At 48.5% G+C, this 21,144-nt stretch overlaps 1 protein-coding gene across 11 annotated transcripts in view; it reads left to right on the forward strand.

Moving 5' to 3' along the window:
• Positions 1 to 20,383, forward strand: part of ANK1 (ankyrin 1) — a 460,733-nt gene extending 440,350 nt beyond the window's left edge. For all 11 annotated transcript variants that reach the window (XM_068274645.1, XM_068274648.1, XM_068274649.1 and 8 more), the window contains one exon: positions 18,935 to 20,383. Coding sequence is in view for 1 of the 11 variants with exons in the window: in XM_068274649.1 (XP_068130750.1) it covers positions 18,935 to 18,961 (27 nt within the window). In the remaining 10 variants the exon portion in view is untranslated. The remainder of the gene's footprint in view (positions 1 to 18,934) is intronic.
• The last annotated feature ends 761 nt before the right edge of the window (positions 20,384 to 21,144 follow it).

Raw genomic sequence — 21,144 nt, forward strand, 5'->3', positions numbered from 1 at the left:
CGGTATAAATTAGATAGGTAGGTGCCCCAGTACAGGTTAGCTAGCTGGGTGCCTCTAATATAGGTAGCCAGAATAGTTGCCCCCAGCATAGGTTAGATGGGTAGCTGCCCCCCCAGTATAGATTAGATAGGTAGGTGCCCCCCTAGTATAGGTTAGTTAGGTAGGTGCCTCCAATATTGATAGCCAGTATAGTTGCCACCTGTATAGGCTAGCTAGGTAGGTAGGTGCCCCCAATACAGGTAAGATAGGTAGCTGCCCCCCAGTATAGGTTAGATGGGTAGCTGCCCCCCAGTATAGGTTAGATAGGTAGCTGCCCCTCAGTATAGGTTAGATAGGTAGGTGCCCCCCAGTATAGGTTAGATTAGGTAGCTGCCCCTCAGTATAGGTTAGATTAGGTAGCTGCCCCCCAGTATAGGCTAGATTAGGTCGGTGCCCCCAGTATAGGTTAGATTAGGTAGGTGCCCCCCAGTATAGGTTAGATTAGGTAGGTGCCCCCAGTATAGGTTAGATAGGTAGATGCCCCCCAGTATAGCTTAGAGTAGGTAGCTGCCCCCCAGTATAGGCTAGGTTAGGTAGGTGCCCCCCAGTATAGGCTAGATTAGGTAGGTGCCCACCAGTATAGGTTAGATTAGGTAGCTGCCCCCCAGTATAGGTTAGATAGGTAGGTGCCCCCCCAGTATAGATTAGATAGGTAGCTGCCCCCAGTATAGGTTAGATTAGGTAGCTGCCCCCCAGTATAGGTTAGGTTAGATAGGTGCCCCCCAGTATAGGTTAGATTAGGTAGCTGCCCCCCAGTATACGCTAGATTAGGTAGGTGCCCCCCAGTATAGGTTAGATTAGGTAGGTGCCCCCCAGTATAGGTAGCTGCCCCCCAGTATAGGTTAGATAGGTAGCTGCCCCCCAGTATAGGTTAGATTAGGTAGGTGCCCCCCCAGTATAGGTTAGATTAGGTGGGTGCCCCCCAGTATAAGGTAGATTAGGTAGGTGCCCCCCAGTATAGGTTAGATTAGGTAGCTGCCCCCTCAGTATAGGTTAGATTTGGTAGGTGCCCCCAAGTATAGGTGAGATTAGGAAGGTGCCCCCAGTATAGGTTAGATAGGTAGCTGCCCCCCAGCATAGGTTAGATTAGGTAGGCGCCCCCAAGTATAGGTGAGATTAGGTAGCTGCCCCCCCCCCCCTGTATAGGTTAGATAGGTAGCTGCCCCCCCCCCCCTATAATGGAGGGGGGAGCCGGAGCCACGGGGAGGGCAGCCCGACCTCTCCCTCCCCTCCTCTCCCGGGCCGCCCTCCGTGCTCCCCCCTCAGCTGTAGAGTGGGCAGGAAGCGCTGGATACAACTCACCTGCCTGCGTTCCAATCGCTGCTCTCTCGCCGCTGGTCTCCTCTCTGCATACACACTGATACAACACGCTGCTTTCGGCTAAACAGGAAGCAGCGTGTGTATCGGCGTGGAATGCAGGGAGGTGAGTTGTATCCAGCGCTTCCTGCTCACTCTACAGCTGAGGGGGGAGCGCGGAGGGCGGCCCGGGAGAGGAGGGGAGGTCGGTCTGCCCTCCCTGTGGCTCCGGCTCCCCCCTCCATTATAGCGCCCCCCTCCCAACAGCGCTCAGGGTGACGGCACGCCCCGCACAGCCCTATAGGCTCCCGTGATGAAAATCCGGGCCTGTGTATTGCCTTTTCAACAACTGAAATTGCTTGGATGTGATGCTGATTCTCTGCCTCTAATACCTTTAGCCATAGACCCTGAACAAGTATGCAGATCAGGTGCTCTGACTGAAGACCGACTGGATTAGCTGCATGCTTCTTTTGAAGTCTGTGATTTAGACACTACTGATCCATGAAAGGTCAGCAGGATAATTCCTATTTTTGTGTAGCACTTTTCTCTTGTCCGACTCAAAGTACTTGCAAGGCAGCCACTAGAGTGCACTCGCTAGCAGTGTTGGGAAGTCTTGCCCAAGAACTTCTTACTGAACAGGTGATGGCTTACTGAATAGGCAGAGCCGAGATTTGAACCCAGGTCTCCTGTGTCAGAGGCAGAGCCCTTAACCATTACACTATCCAGTGTTTGCCCCTGTGCAGTAGCACAGAGCCACTCGTGCACTGAGAATACAATGCGGTTCCGTGCTACTGTGTAGGCATGATAAGCTGGAGTGTACAGAGATTTCATCTCAAGTGACACAGGGGTGTGTGTACATGCTGACCTGCTCGTCCTGTGTCACCCGGCTACTCATTGGACTGCACTTTACGGATGCCGTCTGCTGTATAGTGATCGGACAAGTGACACAGGCATATGTACATGCTGACATGCTCTTCCTGTGTCACCCGGCTTCTTATTGGACTGCACTTTACTGATGCTATCTGCTGTATAGTGATCGGACAAGTGACACAGGCATATGTACATGCTGACATGCTCTTCCTGTGTCACCCGGCTTCTTATTGGACTGCACTTTACTGATGACGTCTGCTGTACATTGATTACACAGGTGACACAGGGGGGAGTGTACATGCTGACATGCTCTTCCTGTGTCACCCAGCTGCTCATTGGACTGCACTCCACGGATGCCGTCTGCTGTACATTTATCGGACAAGTGACACGGGAAGCTGCCTGCAAAGTGCACATAATGGTCTCTTTCTTGGTTTGAAGTGTGTGTCAGAGCGACAGGAATCACAGGCCCGGCTAACCACAATTTAAGACTTTGACTGAGTAATGTCTGAAACAGTTTTGCCAACTGAAACACACTGTGAGGGCTCGTTCACACTGGAGGCGCTTTGTCATTTTTTTAAGCGCTGGCGGTTTTTCAAAATCGCCCTGAAAGCGTTTGTGCAATGATTCTCTATGAGAGTTCACATCTGAGCGGTTTGTTTCCGATCCGCTCAGCAAAGCGCTGCCTGGACCATTTTTTAGGGTGATTTTGCCTCAATGGAAGGTATAGGAAAAGCGCAAAATGCTCACAAAATTGCTTTGTGCAGCAATTGTTTTCACATTTTTAAGAATAAATACATTGGGCTCGATTCAGTAAACCGTGCTAAGTGTTAGCACGCCTGTGAAAAGCCCTATATCACGCCTAAAGTTTGCGCGCGATGTGAATTTATCACGCCTAAGCTAAGTCCCACGTGCAAAACTTTGAGAGCAAAACTTTGCACGTGCACAGCGAGGTGCGCGCGAAACATCGCATTGCGGTGCAACAAAAACGGCGCACCTGATGAGCCTATAAGGTCGCATTGGGTGCCACTTTATAGGCGTACCATGCGACGTTAAAGTCAGTTTTGCGTGTGGGACTTTGCGCGTGATATGAGTTTAGTAAACGGTGCTAACCCAGTTAGCACCCTTGTTATCACGCCCAAAGTCTTTAGGCGTGCTAACTGGGTTAGCACCGTTTACTGAATCAAGCCCATTGTATTTATTCTTTTCCGGGTCAAAGAGTTCATTTCCTGACTTGCGGCAGGGAGTGAATTAAAAAACCGCTCGGGAAAAGCGCTTAGAAAAGTGCTTTTAACAAAAACGCAGCGCGCAGGCAAGCGCCGGGAAGCGAGTAAAAAATTGTGGCAAAAATGCCCAACGCAAGCGCTACGCGATTGGAACGCAATGTGAGCGAGGCCTGAGGACTGATTAACACTACAAAAGCTTTTTAAACGCTAGAGATTTTAAAAGCTCTTGCTAATGCAATGCTGTGGCAGATTTTGGCAAAATCACATGGCTTCAATGTGAACACACACATAGGATAACATCAGCAAGAGCTTTTAAAATCACAAAGTGCTTAGAAAAGCTCTTGTAGTGTGAACAAGCCCTTAAAGGGGAACTGAAGAGAGAGCTATATGGAGGTTGTCATGTTTATTTCCTTTTAATCAATACCAGTTGCCTGGCAGCCCTGCTGGTCTATTTCTCTGCAGTAGTATCTGAATAAAACCAGAAACAAGCATGCAGCTAGTCTTGTCAGATCTGACTTTAAAGTCTGAACCACTGAAACACCTGATATGCTGCATGCTTGTTCAGGGGCTATGGTTAATAGTATTAGAGGCAGAGGATCAGCAGGGCTGCCAGGCAACTGGTATTGCTTAAAAGGAAATAAACATGACAGCCTCCATATACCTCTCTCTTCAGTTCCCCTTTAAAGTGAACCAAAGATGAAGCACCCTCATGTAGTTTACCATATATATCAGTGGGAACATTAGAGAAAACACCTACCCTGCTCTCGGTTTCATTTTTCACTGCTCAGCCTGCTTCTAATCAGACCTGATAAAATCCCCAACTGAGCATTCAGTCTGGCTTTGCTCAGGAATCATTATAGCCGAGTCTGTCTTCTCTGATGTCTTTTGAAGCCTAAGCCTGCCCCCTTCAGGCACTGCTATAATAACTCTGCTATAATGATTTCTGATGAAAAACTACACTGAATGTTCAGTTGGGGATTTTATCAGGGGTGATAAGAAGCAGGCTGAGCAGTGAAGAATGAAACAGAGAGCAGGGTAGGTGTTTTCTCTAATGTTCCCACTGATATATTTGGTAAAATACATGAGGATCACCCTCACGTCTCTGGTTCACTTTAAGGGCTCATTCATACTCCGAATCAGAATCAGAATCATTATTATCGCCAAGCACGACTGGGTCGTGCCCGGAATTGGTCTTGGCACGTACAGGGTACTGATACAGGATATAGGTACAGATAACAGGACAAGTCAAGCAGTCAGAAAGGAACAGAACATTATACCAGATGCAGAGAAAGACAATGTAGCATAAGTTATAACACAAAGAAACACTCAAAAGCGCCCAAAAAGAGTCAGCTTGAGCTCCACGTACAGAGTGCCTCAGTGCAGACATGGTGTTGTGGTGTGGGGATAGGCAGTTACGTGGAGAGAGTTCAGAAGGTTGACAGCCGAGGGAAAGAAACTGTTTTTATGCCTTGAGGTCTTGGTGAAGATGGACCGGAACTGGAGCCTCCGGCTCGAGGGGAGCTGACTAAAGAAGCGGTGGCCTGGGTGTGAAGGATCGCTGGTGATCTTTAATGCTCTGGAGTATAGCCTGGAGTGGTAAAGGAGGTCCAGTGAGGGAAGGGATCTCCCGATGATCCTCTCCGCTGATCTGCAAACGCTTTTCTAAGCTCCTGTGATTGTAAAAGCTCTTGCTACACTGGATCAATGTGATTTTGTAAAAAAAAACCATAGGATAGCATTAGCAAGAGCTTTTAAAATCTCAGGCGTTTAAAAAGCTCTAGTTGTGGCAATCAGCCTAAAAGATTGTTTCCTGAAGCCGATTTTGAACAATTGCTGTACAGAGACGTCCTGCAAAGTGTACTGATCTAGGGAGAGGACAGCGGGGCAAACCAGTGAGCAGTATCACACTGCTTCAGGCTGGTTTCAGACTGGCAACCAGCGGTATAGGAGCGCTGCGGTGCAATCATCGCAACGCTAAAAATAGCCTTGGTAGATTATCGCAGCAATGCACAGTAATCTCCCTTCTGGCTGCAAACCGAGCAAGAAGCAAGGCTCTCTAGCGCTCACTTCCTGTGGCCAAAACTAGAATTGCGCAGAAGTGTATTGAAAAAAATACCCTTCAGCGCATGCGCACCACAACATGAATGCCGAAAAATGTTAAAAAGCTGCGTCACCATAGACTTACATGACTTCTGCGCTTGCCAGCCCCTTACACGCTGTTGCCCACGTGTCCAGCTCAAGACTTCTGGCGCATTGCATCACACTGTGTCGGGTATGAAATCCCTCATAGACTTACATTGGGTTAATGTTACCATGTGTCAAAACAGGGTAACGCACTGTGCCAGTGTGAAAGAAGCCTCAGCAGGTGTTGGATGAGGTGATCCATGCTGGTGGATCGCAGCAGATTAGGCCAGCGATGTTGAGGGACAGGGCAGAGGCAAGAGAGGCTCCAGCCTCAGGGCGCAGTGTAGGAGGGGCGTACAACTCACTCAGCTATCATTCCCCTATTGTGTTTGAAGCAGAGAGAAATAAGAAAAGGGGATACCTGGCAGTGACCGCAACCCAAATAAATAGAGATTAAGGTGTTGGTGGGGTTGGGGGCCCTAAGGCGCCTTTTAGTGTAATCAAGGCCGGATTTGTACTATTTACCGCCCAAGGCCACTGTCACCAGCCACCCCCCTTCAGTATAGTTAGCAAGATAACCCCTCCCCCCTTCCCTCCAGTATAGGTAGCCAGATGACCCCCTCCCCCCATTATAGGTAGCCAAATGACCCCTTCCCCCGTCCCTCTAGTACAGGTAGCCTGATAACTCCCTTAATCCCTCCTTTTCCCACCCCCCCACCCCCCTTTTCAGTATAGGTAGCCAGCTCGCCTTCACACCGCAGCAGCCATCTGTCACTCATTTCTCCACTCAACTCCAGTGCAGAAGCTTCCTCTTCCTTTCCGTCTCCAATGCTGCCCAAGTCTATAGCAGCCGGCCACAATGCAAACATGCACAGAGAGCAAGGTGGCTGATGCAGAGGCGGCTAGCAGCTGAGTATGGCGGTCAGGCGCTCGCCTGATCTCCCTGTATTGCAGCATTTGCAAGCTTGCAAATGCTGCACCAGTTTAGCCTGCTGCTTTGGCGCCCTTGCTCCTGTGGTGCCCTAGGCCATGGCCTAAATCCAGCCCTGAGTGTAATAGCAATCAGTGTGTGACGGCTGAGGTGGGAGGGGCGCACTTTGGTATGTCAGCCTTGGGTGCTGGAGGACCTTGTCCTGGCTCTGTACGCACCTTCCATTTCCAGCAAAGATGATCATAAACGATTGTTTCAGTTGAAGGACAATCCAAGTTGTCATGTCAGTGAATGGATTTTTACTAGACGTGATTCAGCAGTTTGCCTATCTGTTTTATGCTGCAGGAAAGAGACTGATCAGTGTTATGGATTCTGATATGGAACGTGTGTTGTGCAGTGGGACTGAAGTCCTGTGTGCAGCTCTGGACCTCATAGCTGGAAGACAACCTGTATTAATAATAGAACTCTGGCAGCTGCCCCGATCTCTTGTGTTGAAGGGCATCTCCACCCACTGAGACTTCCACTGGGCTGACTTCACTGGGAAATTATCACCTCTTTACTACTTCATTAACGCTGAATGTCACATAACACCACATTTATTGCTTGGCTGGTAAATATGTGACTGATAAGGCCTGAGACTTGAAGCTAAGTGCCCACTGCAAGACTGAATCACTGGAAACTGCTGTTGAATGAAGTTTCTATGATCTTTAACCGCTTCTGGACCACAGTAATTGAAATCTACGCCATTTGAGACCCGTTATCCCTGCCATTGCGTAGATTTCAATTACCGCACCACACGCTACCGCCGATCGCACCGCTCTCCCGTTGCTGAAGGACCAGGTCACTTGCTCTGCTATCGCTATGGCAGCAGATGTCAGTGAGCCGGTCAGGAGCCACATTCAATCAACAGCAGAGCTTCGTGAGGCAGTCAGGATTTCATTGGCTTCTGACCCTGTGATTGGCTCAAAGTGATCACTGGGTCAGGCAACTGGTATTGTTTAAAAGGAAATCAATATTGCAGCTTCCATAGGTCTCACACCTCGTGTTCCTTTTAAGCCTTGTATACATGTACAAGTACTGTCAGAAGCAAGGATCTGGACTCCCACAGGAGGCAACTCAGGGATGAGTGCTGTACAGACGTGTCACTAGCCTGTGTTGCTATGGAGGAATAGTACACGATGGAACGGCATCTGTGGGTGGGGTGAGTAGGTGAATAATGTGATCGGGGGTTGGTTTGACGTCAGACATCACTAAAGTTTCAGCATTCCAGTTTGACATATAGTGTGGGCCCTCTGATGTCAGATGCTGCACCTGAGGCCTTCCATATCTGGCATGTTGTGCAGCACTCATCTAGAGCTTCAGAAGTGCTGGTGCGCTGTTATATTTGGGACGTGTCAGTGTCACTTTGTCCTGTGATTTATCTTCTGATAATCTGTGTGGAGCTCTCCTCTCAAGGCTGTCCAACCAGCGTACAGCACTCCTCTGTGACACTAGCAGGACGGACAAGCTGGCCTTTTCCAGGCACAGATAAATATAGACACATCATCAGTGTCACTTCTTGTGTCCTTTTCTGCTCAGCAAGTGTCATACCTGTGTGGATATGCAGTATGCCAGTGATTCTTGGCAACGAGACTTCTCATGCAGGCCCCTATGCTTATATTATATAAGGGCATCGGGGAAACTTGGGTGCCAGGAAATAGCCAATCGTAAGATATCGTTACATTTACCGATATTGTACTAATTTTACAGTGGCAAATAGTAATATATCAGTAAATGTTACCAAAATTTTTCTACAGCAGCTAAAACTAACCTCTCTCTTACACAGAACCCTCCTCCGATGCGTATCCTTCACACACACACACACGGTAAAATCTAGAAGCCCTCTTTAGTAAAGTGACCCCCGGATATCCTCCCTCAGGTAGAATTGGCATAGGGGTGCCCTAGTATAGCTTAATAGTAGTATTCTAGATACTGCACATAGGAATACCAGGCACTGTACATAGAACTGTCAGGCCCAAGCACATAGGAATACCAGGCACTGTACATAGGAATACCAGGCACTGCACATAGGAGTGCCAGGCACTGCACATAGGAGTGCCAGGCACTGCACATAGGAATACCAGGCACTGCACATAGGAGTGCCAGGCACTGCACATAGGAGTGCCAGGCACTGCACATAGGAGTGCCAGGCACTGCACATAGGAGTGCCAGGCACTGCACATAGGAGTGCCAGGCACTGCACATAGGAGTGCCAGGCACTGCACATAGGAGTGCCAGGCACTGCACATAGGAGTGCCAGGCACTGCACATAGGAGTGCCAGGCACTGCACATAGGAGTGCCAGGCACTGCACATAGGAGTGCCAGGCACTGCACATGAGAGTACAGGGAAGCTGTATGAAGCATGCCCTGCTAGAGGTGGCACAGTCTGCAGGATCCCTGTGCTGGGCAGCCTGTGTCTCCAGGCAGTAGCGCCCTCTATGGAGGGAGGCTGTATGAAGCATGCCCTGCTATAGAGCACAGATGCACAGCCTGCAGGATCCCTGTGCTGGGCAGCCTGTGTCTCCAGGCAGTAGCGCCCTCTGTGGAGGGAGGCTGTATGAAGCATGCTCTGCTATAGGCACACAGATGCACAGCCTGCAGGATCCCTGTGCTGGGCAGCCTGTGTCTCCAGGCAGTAGCGCCCTCTGTGGAGGGAGGCTGTATGAAGCATGCTCTGCTATAGGCACACAGATGCACAGCCTGCAGGATCCCTGTGCTGGCCAGCCTGTGTCTCCAGGCAGTAGCGCCCTCTGTGGAGGGAGGCTGTATGAAGCATGCCCTGCTATAGAGCACAGATGCACAGCCTGCAGGATCCCTGTGCTGGGCAGCCTGTGTCTCCAGGCAGGGCCGGTTTAACCACTTGAGGACCCACCCTTTACCCCCCCTTAAGGACCAGCGCTGGTTTGATTGATCTGTGCTGGGTGGGCTCTGCAGCCCCCAGCACAGATCAGGGTGCAGGCAGGGAGATCAGATTGCCCCCCTTTTTTCCCCCCTATGGGGATGATGTGCAGGGGGGGGTCTGATCTCTCCTGCCTGCTGTGGGTGGCGGGGGGGGGCACCTCAAAGCCCCCCTCCGCGGCGAAATTCCCCCCTCCCTCTCCTACCTGCTGCCTCCCCTGGAGATCCGGGCTGCACAGGACGCTATCCGTCCTGTGCAGCCAGTGACAGGACGTCCCCTGTCACATGGCGGCGATCCCCGGCCTCTGATTGGCCGGGGATCGCCGATCTGCCTTACGGCGCTGCTGCGCAGCAGCGCCGTACAAATGTAAACAAAGCGGATTATTTCCGCTTGTGTTTACATCTAGCCTGCGAGCCGCCATCGGCGGCCCGCAGGCTATTCACGGAGCCCCCCGCCGTGATTTGACAGGAAGCAGCCGCTCGTACGAGCGGCTGCTTCCTGATTAATTAGGCTGCAGCTGGCGACGCAGTACTGCGTCGCTGGTCCTGCAGCTGCCACTTTGCCGACGCACGTTATGAGTGTGCGGTCGGCAAGTGGTTAAGCAACAATGGGGCCCCAGGGCAAAATAAACCTGGGCCCCCCCCCCCCCAACAGATACCCCGGATCAAAAATCGGCATTTGCAGCTGGTATAGTCAGGGTGTGAAGCCCCAATCGGTCAGAGCTCCACATTCTGGCTACCCCAGCCTGCATGGGGGACAAGGGGTTAAAAAGTTTCAGGAGGGGGGACCCCACATAATTTTTTTTTTTTTAAATTCCCGCACTCTAAACATAAAAAAAAAATTGGGAAAAAAAGGAAAAAATGCCAGGGATCTTCATACAGCCATATTGCGGCTGTATAGCGATCCCTGGCCAAAGCGTTGCAGCTGCGTATGGAGTCCCCCTGGAAACCCCGTCAGGAAATGTATTGCTCTTTCTTTTGATACACGTAAAATTACACTACCGTTGGGTTTGCTACTAAAAGTGACATTTCCTGCATTTAAAAGTATACTTTTTTCCTTCGAAACTTTAAAATCGATTTTCTCAAAAACTATAAGGTCTTTTTGAAAAATTGTTTTTTCCTCTTATTCCCAATGATCTCCTTAATATATCCTGCAAATTTAGGGTTCCTAGCATTTAAGGTGGATTTGCTATTAACCATTAAAGTCGGCGGGTTTTTAAATGTGTATTTTTTTTCCTTTGAAACTTTAAAATCAGTTTTCCTTAAAAACTATAAGGCCGATTTGAAAAAAAAAATGTTTTCCTCTTGTAGCCACTGGGGGGCCCCTACAGGCTCTGGGGCAATTGCCCCCTTTGCCTCTATGGTAGCGCCGTCCCTGTCTCCAGGCAGTAGCGCCCTCTGTGGAGGGAGGCTGTATGAAGCATGCTCTGCTATAGGCACACAGATGCACAGCCTGCAGGATCCCTGTGCTGGGCAGCCTGTGTCTCCAGGCAGTAGCGCCCTCTGTGGAGGGAAGCTGTATGAAGCATGCCCTGCTATAGGAGCACAGATGCACATCCTGGAGGATCCCTGTGCTGGGCAGCCTGTGTCTCCAGGCAGTAGCGCCCTCTGTGGAGGGAGGCTGTATGAAACATGCCCTGCTATAGGCACACAGATGCACAGCCTGCAGGATCCCTGTGCTGGGCAGCCTGTGTCTCCAGGCAGTAGCGCCCTCTGTGGAGGGAGGCTGTATGAAGCATGCTCTGCTATAGAGCACAGATGCACAGCCTGCAGGATCCCTGTGCTGGGCAGCCTGTGTCTCCAGGCAGTAGCGCCCTCTGTGGAGAGAGGCTGTATGAAACATGCCCTGCTATAGGCACACAGATGCACAGCCTGGAGGATCCCTGTGCTGGGCAGCCTGTGCCTCTGATAAACTGCCAGGCTGCAGATACCTGCTGGCATAAAAGAGAATACCATTGACAGGAAGACTAAGGACAATCACTGGCATAATAGGAGAAGCAGCTCTGGGAATGTGAACAGACCGGGTTAATTGGCAGCAAATCTGTCCTGGACATTGAAGGACACAGCTGGGAGAAGAGCCGGGACAGAATAGGAACACAGACAGGACATGATTAATTAGCCTCAGCAGGAAGATACCAGGCTGGCATTTTCTCTATTCTAGTGCCAGTATAATAACTCTGTGCCACTGCTGGCCCCACTGCTCCGGCCTTATTACTGCCACACGTCCCGCAATGTCATCTACACTCTGCTAGCATAAACTTACATGACTTTGTAGCTGATAATTAGTACCTGGAGGAGGCTTAACTCTTGGCGCTTATTTTTTTTTTAGCAATAAACCTCATTTATTTCAAAATATTATGTGAAAAAATGAACAGTTTCATGTAAAGCAGTGCTGTCCAACTCCGGTCCTCCAGGGCCGAGATCCTCACATATTTTGGCACTGCTCAGATTCATTGATGGGGCTGAATCAGGAAAGGTCCATCAAGTAGAACATTCTCCATTTCTCAGTCCATCCTAAAGTGTGTGTGTGTGTGTGTGTGTGTGATTCTGATTTGCTGGTTGCTGCAGGTTTATTGAGTGTATCATAAGTGACTCGATGAAAAGTGGCGTGGTTTAGGGGAAAATGGTCTTAAAGTGGATAAGATTTGCCAGTTTCAGTCATATCAGATCATAGTTACGGCTGCTCAAGGTGCATACACATCAAGGCAGTCTCTAGGCTAAATTGCACCCAGTGCGAGCAGGGGAGGACTGGGACCCTTTGGCCTGGGGGGAAAACACAACCTAGAGGCCCTTTCATGTCAACCCCAGCCCAAATGCATATATCTTTGTGTGCAAATGTATACAGTATAGTATAAAGAAGCAATACACACAGTTATGTATATTAACCCTCCTAGCACTATTATGACCAGGTCTGCCCATGATGCCAAGTGAGGCGACTTACTCAGGTGGCAGAAGTCTGGGGGCAGCACCAGGCAGAAACGTGAAGTGAGGAGAGTACCTGGCCAACCTATATTGGGAGCAACTGTACCTGGCTAACCTATACTGGGGGCAACTGTACCTAGTTACCAATACTGGGGGCACCTATACCTGGCTACCTACCTATACTGAGGTTAACGTGCGGTCAGATTCTGTGCGATCATTCCAATTTGGGGGGGGGGGGGGGGGGCACATCCTCACAAGTTTGCCTCAGGCAGCAAAAAAGCTAGAACCAGCCCTGCTTAGGGCCTCCACAACTGCATGCAAACCACTGCTACACCTTCAAGCATGCCCCAAGTAAATGTATGGTGCGCATAGCACCATGCTGAAAAAGTGCCCCCCATCCCAATGTAGCTTTCCCTGGTTGTCCCCCCTCCCCTTAACAGAAGACTATGGTGGTCTAGTGGCTCCCTCATCCATCTTACATTTGTTATAGTAGCTCTCCCCTAATCCCCATACAGCTTTAGGGCCTATTTCCATTACACACGGATTCTGCATGCAGAAAACTGACTCCAATGAATGCCTATGGGAAATCAGCATTCATTTGAGTCAGTTTTCTGCATCCAGAATCCACGTGTAGTGGAAACAGGTCCTAAGCTGGTGGTCCCACTTCCTCTGTAAAGCATGCCTTGTTGGTGAAGTGCACCCCCATCCCTCTTATAGCTTCCCCATTCCCCCCAACACAAACAAGTGCTCACTTTCTGCACAATTGTTTTAACAAAAGTTAAGGATGCATCATTATGTGTAGAAAGCTTAGTATTAGGTGTGGGGTTAGGAAGATTAGTGTTAGAAGTAGGTGCAATAAGCAGCTGGGGTAGTTGGGTTAGTGATAGCTGTAGCTGTAGTAGGAAGGTTAGTGTAATGTGTAGGGATAGAATGTTTGGTGTTAGAAGTTGTGGCATTGAGTAGCATTAGTAGGAGTGTTAGTGCTAGGTGTAGTGGCGGTGAGGTTTAGGTGTAGCGGTAGTATGAAGATTAGTGTTAGGTGTACGGTAGTAGGATTAGTGTTTGGTGTAGTGGCAGGGAGGTCAGCGTTAGGTGAAGTGGATGTAGGAAGGTTAGTGTTAGGTATAGCCGCAGTGAGATTAGCGTTAGGTGTACGGTAGTAGGAGGATTAGTGTTTGGTGTAGTGGCGGGGAGGTCAGCGTTAGGTGAAGTGGTTGTAGGAAGGTTAGTGTTAGGTGTAGCCGCAGTAATGGCCTGTCCACACTTGTCAGCTTTTCTGTGAATTTTCTGCACAGGAAAACTGAGAATTAATGTTAATCAAAGGGCTAGTTCACACTGAATGTGTTTTTCAAATACAGAAAAACAACTGATATCAATGCAGTACTATCAGACAACATATGCAAACAAGACAAGTGTGGATCCAGCCGTAGGTCAGTGTTAGATATAGCGTTAGTGCGGTAGTAGGAGGGATAGTGTTTGGTGAAGCAGTAGTAAAGAGAATAGTGTTAGGTGGTAGTAGAAGGGTTAGTGTTAGGTGTAGTGGTAGTGTGAAGGTGCCCAAACATCTAGTGATGTATGGGCATATCGACTAAGGGACAGATTTCTCTCTGATTGGAGATCTGTTGGCAGCCCATACATCGCAGATTCGCAGGCCTATTTCCAATGCATGAAATCTTTTGGGAATCGGTCTTGTGATGCCGCCGATCTCGCCTGGCTGCAGGTGCTTCTGCATTGTAATCTCTCCTGTCCGGTTGCATCGACTCCCAGTCTTCTCTGCTGTCTCCACCAAGTGCCACAGCTGTCACACAGAGCGCCAGCACGAGGTGATGCATATGCCACCTGGTGCATGGGTAATGTCACATGCGCCTGAGGGAAGCAGCAAAAGAGACCAGAAGTTGCCGCAGTTGGACAAGTGAGATTTACAATGCACAGGCACCTGGGGGTGGGACATTTACATTTGGGAAACAGCAGCTAGTTGTCCGTCGGTTGTTGCGCTACTGTAGCTGTAAAATTAGTTTCACTTACCTGGGGCTTCTGCCAGTCCCCTGCAGCCATCCTGTGCCCACATCATTTCTAAATGATCCTCTGTTCCACCGCCGCAGCTCACTTTCTCTTCTGGCAGTCGCCATCCACTGCGCCTGTGTGTCCTCATTCGCGCTCCCAGCGCTGGGAGGGTACTGCGCAGGTGCAGTAGAGATTTTCTCGTACTGCGCCTGTGCAGGATGTTCCTGGCCACAGGAGTACGTATGAGGTTGCACGCGGCCTGGGCTGCGCAGGCGCAGTGGACGTCGACTTAGAAGGCATGAACAAAAGTGAGCCGCAGAGGAGGAACGATTGGAAACAGCGTGGGCACGTGACGGCTGCAAGGGGCTGGCAGAAGCCCCAGGTAAGTGGGGCAGAGTCCTAATGGGAGTTACATGTTCAGGTCCGCTTTAAGTCAACCAAACTCCCATGCAGCTTTCTCTAGTGTGGTGGAACCCCCCTTTTACAGTGTGCCAAAAACATATATACAGACACACACAGTGTTACCTCCTCATCCCCTCCTCTGCCTCTTTTCTGTGGTAGGCAGCAGGGTCCCCTTACAATTTCACCCCTTGCAGGGAATGTCCTGTGTAAAGCACTGCAATGGCCTCCAATAAAAAAAAAAAGCTCCCGGTTGTGTGTGTGTGTGTGTGTGGGGGGGGGGGGCGGAGTTTCTTCACTACAGTAGCCAAACAGGACAATTTTCCAATGGTAGGCTTCAGTAGGCAGCCTGCTAACATGGGGAAGAATCAGGGGGAGGAGGATGCGGAGCTCTCGCTCTGGACTCTGACCTGACATTACAGCTACAGAACAGCTCCGTCAGGCATCAGATCAGGCAGAGTGCCTGGGAACTGGGAAGGTAAAGAGCTCACTGCAGGGGGCGGGGCTTAGCGGGACACTCACTGGGGGCGGGGCTTAGCGCGATCCCCGCTGGGGGCGGGGCTTAGCGAGGAGATCGCACGGCCGCATATCTGACACAGGACTGGCAGCTGTAATAACAGCTGCTGCTGCACAGCGGCCCTGCTCATGTGAGCAGGCAGCGGCCCGGGGGGAAATCGCCCCCTTTCCCCCCGGGCCAGTCCGCCTATGAGTGCGAGGGTGAAAACATTCCTCATTTAGTGCATACTCCAAAATGAAGGAAGACGCCTCTGAGGAAGCGGATTCTCACCATGAAACACGTTAGGGTCTTTTTACACTTCATCAGTTGCTGTCAGTTGTAACAGAAAGGACAACTGATGTGCAGTCCAGTGTGTCAATGTTTCCTCTTTCATACCATACGCTGAAAAACTGAAGCTTTATTACAATACACTGCTATGGAGGGGGAAAAACGCATTTAAACACATCAAGTAAAAAAGGACCCTAAGGCTGTTTCTGGAAATTCTGCTTGTCCAGAAAAAAAAAAAAAAAGGGGTTTGCAAGAATAAAGTGATACATATCTATACAACTATTTACTATGTTGGCTCCAATTAACCCTACTTTTTGGCTTATATGAGGTTTTATCTGGGCCTATGGATGATTGAAATGGATTGAGATTTTGTGCCATTTCATTGACAGAACATACCTACAACTATGAAGTTGTACAATTTGGTTTATTGTAAAGCAAACAACAAATAGGACAGAACAACTGAAAACTTCAGCATGCATAACTATTTTCACCCAGCAATGAACGCCTCCCCCCCCCCCCCCAAGAAAGGTAAGCAGTTTGTGGCGTCACCTTTTGCAGCAATTACAACTGCAATGCACTTTGGATTAGTCTCTGTATGCTTGCCACTGGGATTTGGGCCCATTCCTTAAGGAAAAACTGCTCTGGCTCCTTCATATTGGATAGTTTTCACTAGTGAACAGCAATCTTCAAGGCTAACCACAGATTCTCTATGGTATTGAGGTCTGAACTTTTACTAGGCCATTCCAACACATGTAAATATTTCCCTTTAAACCACTCAAGCGTTGCCTCAGCAGTATGTTTAGGGTCATTGTCCTGCTGGGCCGTGAACCTCCGCCCCAGTCTCAGATCACGCGCAGACAGATTTTGCTCAAGATTTTCCCTGCATTTAGCACCATCCATCTTTTCCTCGACTCGGACCAGTTTCCTAGTCCCTGCTGCTGAAAAAAATGTCCAAAGCATGATGCTGCCATGGCGATGGTGATCTTGGGATGATGGGAAGTGTTGGGTTTGCATCAGACATAGCACGTTCCATGATGGCCAAAAAGTTAAATTTTAGTTTTGTGACCACAACACTTTCTTCCATACATCTGGGGAGTCGCCTACATGACTCTTAAAAAGTGCCTTCTTATTTTTAACGCTAAGTAATGGCTTTTTTCCCATAAAGACCAGCTCTATGAAGTGTATGGCTTATTGTGGTCCTATGGCTAGATACTTTAGTCTCTGGTGTGGAACTCCGCAACTCCTGCAGGGTTACCTTTGGTTTCTGAGCTGTCTCACTAAATAATGCCTTCCTCACCCAGTCTGTGAGTTTTAGTGGGCGGCCATCTCTTCGCAGGTTTGTTGTGGTACCATGTTCTTTCCATTTGAAGATGACAGATTTGATGGTGCTCTGGTGGATAGTCAAAGCTTTGAATATCTTTTTTAAAACCCAAACCTGACTTGTGCTTCTCAACAACTTTTTTCCCTGTCTTGTTTGGAGAGCTCCTTGGTCTTCATGGTGGGACGCCTCTTGCTTAGTGGTGTTGAAGCCTCTGGGGCCTTTCTGAAGAGGTGTGTTCATACTGACAGATCATGTGACACTTAGATTGCACACAGGTGGACTTCATTTCACCAATTACAGTGGCTTGCAAAAGTATTGGGCCCCCTTGAAGTTTTCCACATTTTGTCACATTACTGCTACAAACATGAATCAGTTTTGTTGGAATCCCACGTGAAAAAACAATACAAAGTGGTGTACACGTGAGAAGTGGAATGAAAATCATACATGATTCCAAACATTTTTTACAAATCAATAACTGCAAAGTGGGGTGTGCGTAATTATTCAGACTCCTGAGTCAATACTTTGTAGAACCACCTTTTGCTGCAATTACAGCTGCCAGTCTTTTAGGGAATGTCTACCAGCTTTGCACATCTACAGACTGAAATCTTTGCCCATTCTTCTTTGCAAAACAGCTCCAGCTCAGTCAGATTAGATGGACAGCGTTTGTGAACAGCAGTTTTCAGATCTTGCCACAGATTCTCGATTGGATTTAGATCTGGATATGTTTTGTTTTAAACCATTCCATTGTTGCCCTGGCTTTATGTTTAGGGTCGTTGCCCGGCTGGAAGGTGAACCTCTGCCCCATTCTCAAGTCTTTTGCAGACTCCAAGAGGTTTTCTTCCAAGATTGCCCTGTATTTGGCTCCATACATCTTCCCATCAACTCTGACCAGCTTCCCTGTCCCTGCTGAAGAGAAGCACCCCGAGAGCATGATGCTGCCACCATCATATTTGGTAGTGGGGATGGTGTGTTCTGAGTGATGTACAGTGTTAGTTTTCCGCCACACATAGCGTTTTGCATTTTGGCCAAAAAGTTCAATTTTGGTCTCATCTGACCAGAGCACCTTCTTCCACATGTTTGCAGTTTGCCACAAGCCATGTAGGGGACACAGCAAACGGGACTTCTTATGCTTTTCTGTTCACAATTGCTTTCTTCTTGCCACTCTTCCATAAAGGCCAACTTTGTGCAGTGCACGACTAATAGTTGTCCTATGGACAGATTCCCCCGCCTGAGCTGTAGATCTCTGCAGCTCATCCAGAGTCACCATGGGCTTCTTGACTGCATTTCTGATCAGCGCTCTTCTTGTTCGGCCTGTGTGTTTAGGTGGACGGCCTTGTCTTTGTAGGTTTACAGTTGTGCTATACTCCTTCCATTTCTGAATGATCACTTGAACAGTGCTCTGTAGGATGTTCAAGGCTTTGGAAATCTTTTTGTAGCATAAGCCTGCTTTAAATTTCTCAATAACTTTATCCCTGACCTGTGTGGTGTGTTCTTTGGACTTCATGGTGTTGTTGCTCCCAATATTCTTTTAAACAACCTCTGAAGCCGTCACAGAGCAGCTGCATTTGTACTGACATTAAATTACACACAGGCGCACTCTATTTAGTCATTAGCACTCATCAGGCAATGTCTATGGGCAACTGACTGCACTCAGACCAAAGGGGGCTGAATAATTATGCACACCCCACTTTGCAGTTATTGATTTGTAAAAAATGTTTGGAATCATGTATGAGTTTCCTTCCACTTCTCACGTGTACACCACTTTGTATTGGTCTTTCACGTGGAATTCCAATAAAATTGATTCATGTTTGTGGCAGTAATGTGACAAAATGTGGAAAACTTCAAGGGGGCCGAATACTTTTGCAAGCCACTGTATGTGACTTTTGAAGGTAATGGATTGTATTGGGACTTTTTAGGGGCTTCATGGCAAAGGGGGTGAATACATATGCACATGCTAATTCTCGGAAGTATAAGTACACAAACTTTGAACGGTATACTTTCTTCTCATGCTGCATTTTTCTGCATCTTCTGTGGAACTGCTCTAAATGTCTGAGATGCTAACGCGCTCTTTCTCTGTCCCCAGAACTACACTTCCAGTACCAGCTACTGAAGCCGACCTGAGTACCACCTACTGCAGCCCACAGAATAGGAACCAGTACAAAATGGAATTTCTTGTCGTTCATCTTATAAGCAGCAGCAGTCACCTCCCTCCCTGGATACATCACACAAGCAGAGGGGTCCCTCCCCCTCCGAAGTCCGAAGCAGACGCCTGCCCCCTGTATGCTCACGGCATGAAGACTTGCACCCTGCATGTTACAGAGTAATATGCATGTGATGACATTGAAAAGAGGACAGAACTGCCCCCCCTGCCTCCTCCCCTTCGCTCCCCCTTTTACCCCCTCTACCCTTTCAGACCCCTGCCAGGGGGGTGGGCATTTACATGCAAAGGCTGGAAAAGTGGGTGGCACTTATACCTTTATTTTTATTTTTTTCTCTCCACCTCACCCAGCTGCAAAGCGCTTTGTGTCTCGGACCCCCTCCCCCCAAATGTATACCAGTACTGAGTATGTCTATACACTCTATGGCGGCATTACCACTTCTCATCCTACCGGCTTGTCCGTCGACACACAGCAATAGGAGAAACCCTCACCCCAGGGCGGACTGTCCCGCAGGCCACAGGGCACAGCACAATGTCGGACGGGCAGGCCAGATAATTATGCATGTTGCAGTTCATTTTGCGTTCCGTTTCCTCCAATAGCGAAAGGGCTACACGTCAGAGATCCTCAGTGTCATTATGCAGGGAAGCGTCCTCCCTCGGAGAGGACTACACAAGTGTATGTAGATACTCAGTACCACTATACAGCGCGGCATGCTTCTCTCTCCAGGTGGCTTGGGCAAATATAGGGGCGGTCGGCAACATTATACAGTGCAGCATGCTTATCGTCAAGCTACTGGTAGTGCATAAAGGTAGTCTGCATTATTGTACAGTGCAGTCCGTTTATAACGGGGGAGGGGGGGGTATGAAAGTGTATAGATATAACTAGAGTCATTATTATGCAGAGCAGCATGTTTATTATCAGGGGCTGGGAGTGTATAGAGATACTCACTATCATTATACAGCGCAGCATGGACAGTCCACCAAGCTCCTCCTCCTTTCACACAGGGCAGCATGTTCATTATCAGAGGCCGAATGTGCATAGAGATGCTCCCCGGTGTCTTTATAAGGCGGAGAATGTTCATTTATTAGGGGTGGGGCGGGGGATGGGGATGAAAAAAGCCCCCCTGACTCAGGAATGTGGTTCCAGCTTTAGGGGGGGAGGGGAGAATTCTATATATTAAAAGGATTTTAGCTTACCCCCTCCCCACTACAGTTATCCCAAGTCCAGACCCTCCAGCCCTACTCCAGAGACAGAGCACTCACCTTCACAACCTCTCCAGCGCTCTTTTTAGATGCAATTTCTGATATGCATAAGAAGCTGATTGTACAATAACTGCTCATATGGGAAATAAATACTATGCAATATAATCTCAACCCGAGTCAGTCAATGTCTCCAGTCACGCCTGTAAATCTGTAAACGGCCACACGGGGGCGATGTTGTACTACAGAGTGGAGTCTTCTTACAGCTCATGCTAAAATAAATTCTAAATATACTACAGTACACACTGTGCAGCCACAAATGGGTCTATCGACAATGATGAGTCGCTTCAATCTGGGTTAATGTGCCCAGATCACCACATTCCTGCAGCCACCAAGCACTCAATATCACAATGACCATCACCACATGAGGCAGAGAGCAATATCAGAACTCTGCTTAACCACTTGATGACTGAGGGTTTTTTTACCCTTGTGGACCAGAGCAATTTTCACCTGTCTGCACTCCTCCTTTTCTTTCGCCAATAACTTAATTACTACTAATCACAACGTAATGTTCTATATATCTTGTTTTTCTCGCCACCAATTAGGCTTTCTTTGGGAGGTACAGTATGTTAAGAATGATTTTATCCTAAATGCATTTTAACATGAATAATAAGAAAAAAATTGAAAAAATTCATTATTTCTCAGTTTTTGGCCATTACAGTGTTAAAATAAAACGTTCTACTGTGGATAAAAGCCATTTTATTTGCCCATTTGTCCCGATTATCACAACATTTAAAAAATGTCTCTAGTGCAATGTATGGTGCCAATATTTCATTTGGAAATAAAGGTGCATTTTTTCAGCATTGCGCCCATCACTAATTACAAGCCCATCAATTTCAAATTAATAGTAATATACCGCCTTGAGATACATTTTT

Source organism: Hyperolius riggenbachi, chromosome 3 (genome assembly GCF_040937935.1).
Source record: "Hyperolius riggenbachi isolate aHypRig1 chromosome 3, aHypRig1.pri, whole genome shotgun sequence".
In the NCBI taxonomy this organism is placed as follows: domain Eukaryota; kingdom Metazoa; phylum Chordata; class Amphibia; order Anura; family Hyperoliidae; genus Hyperolius; species Hyperolius riggenbachi.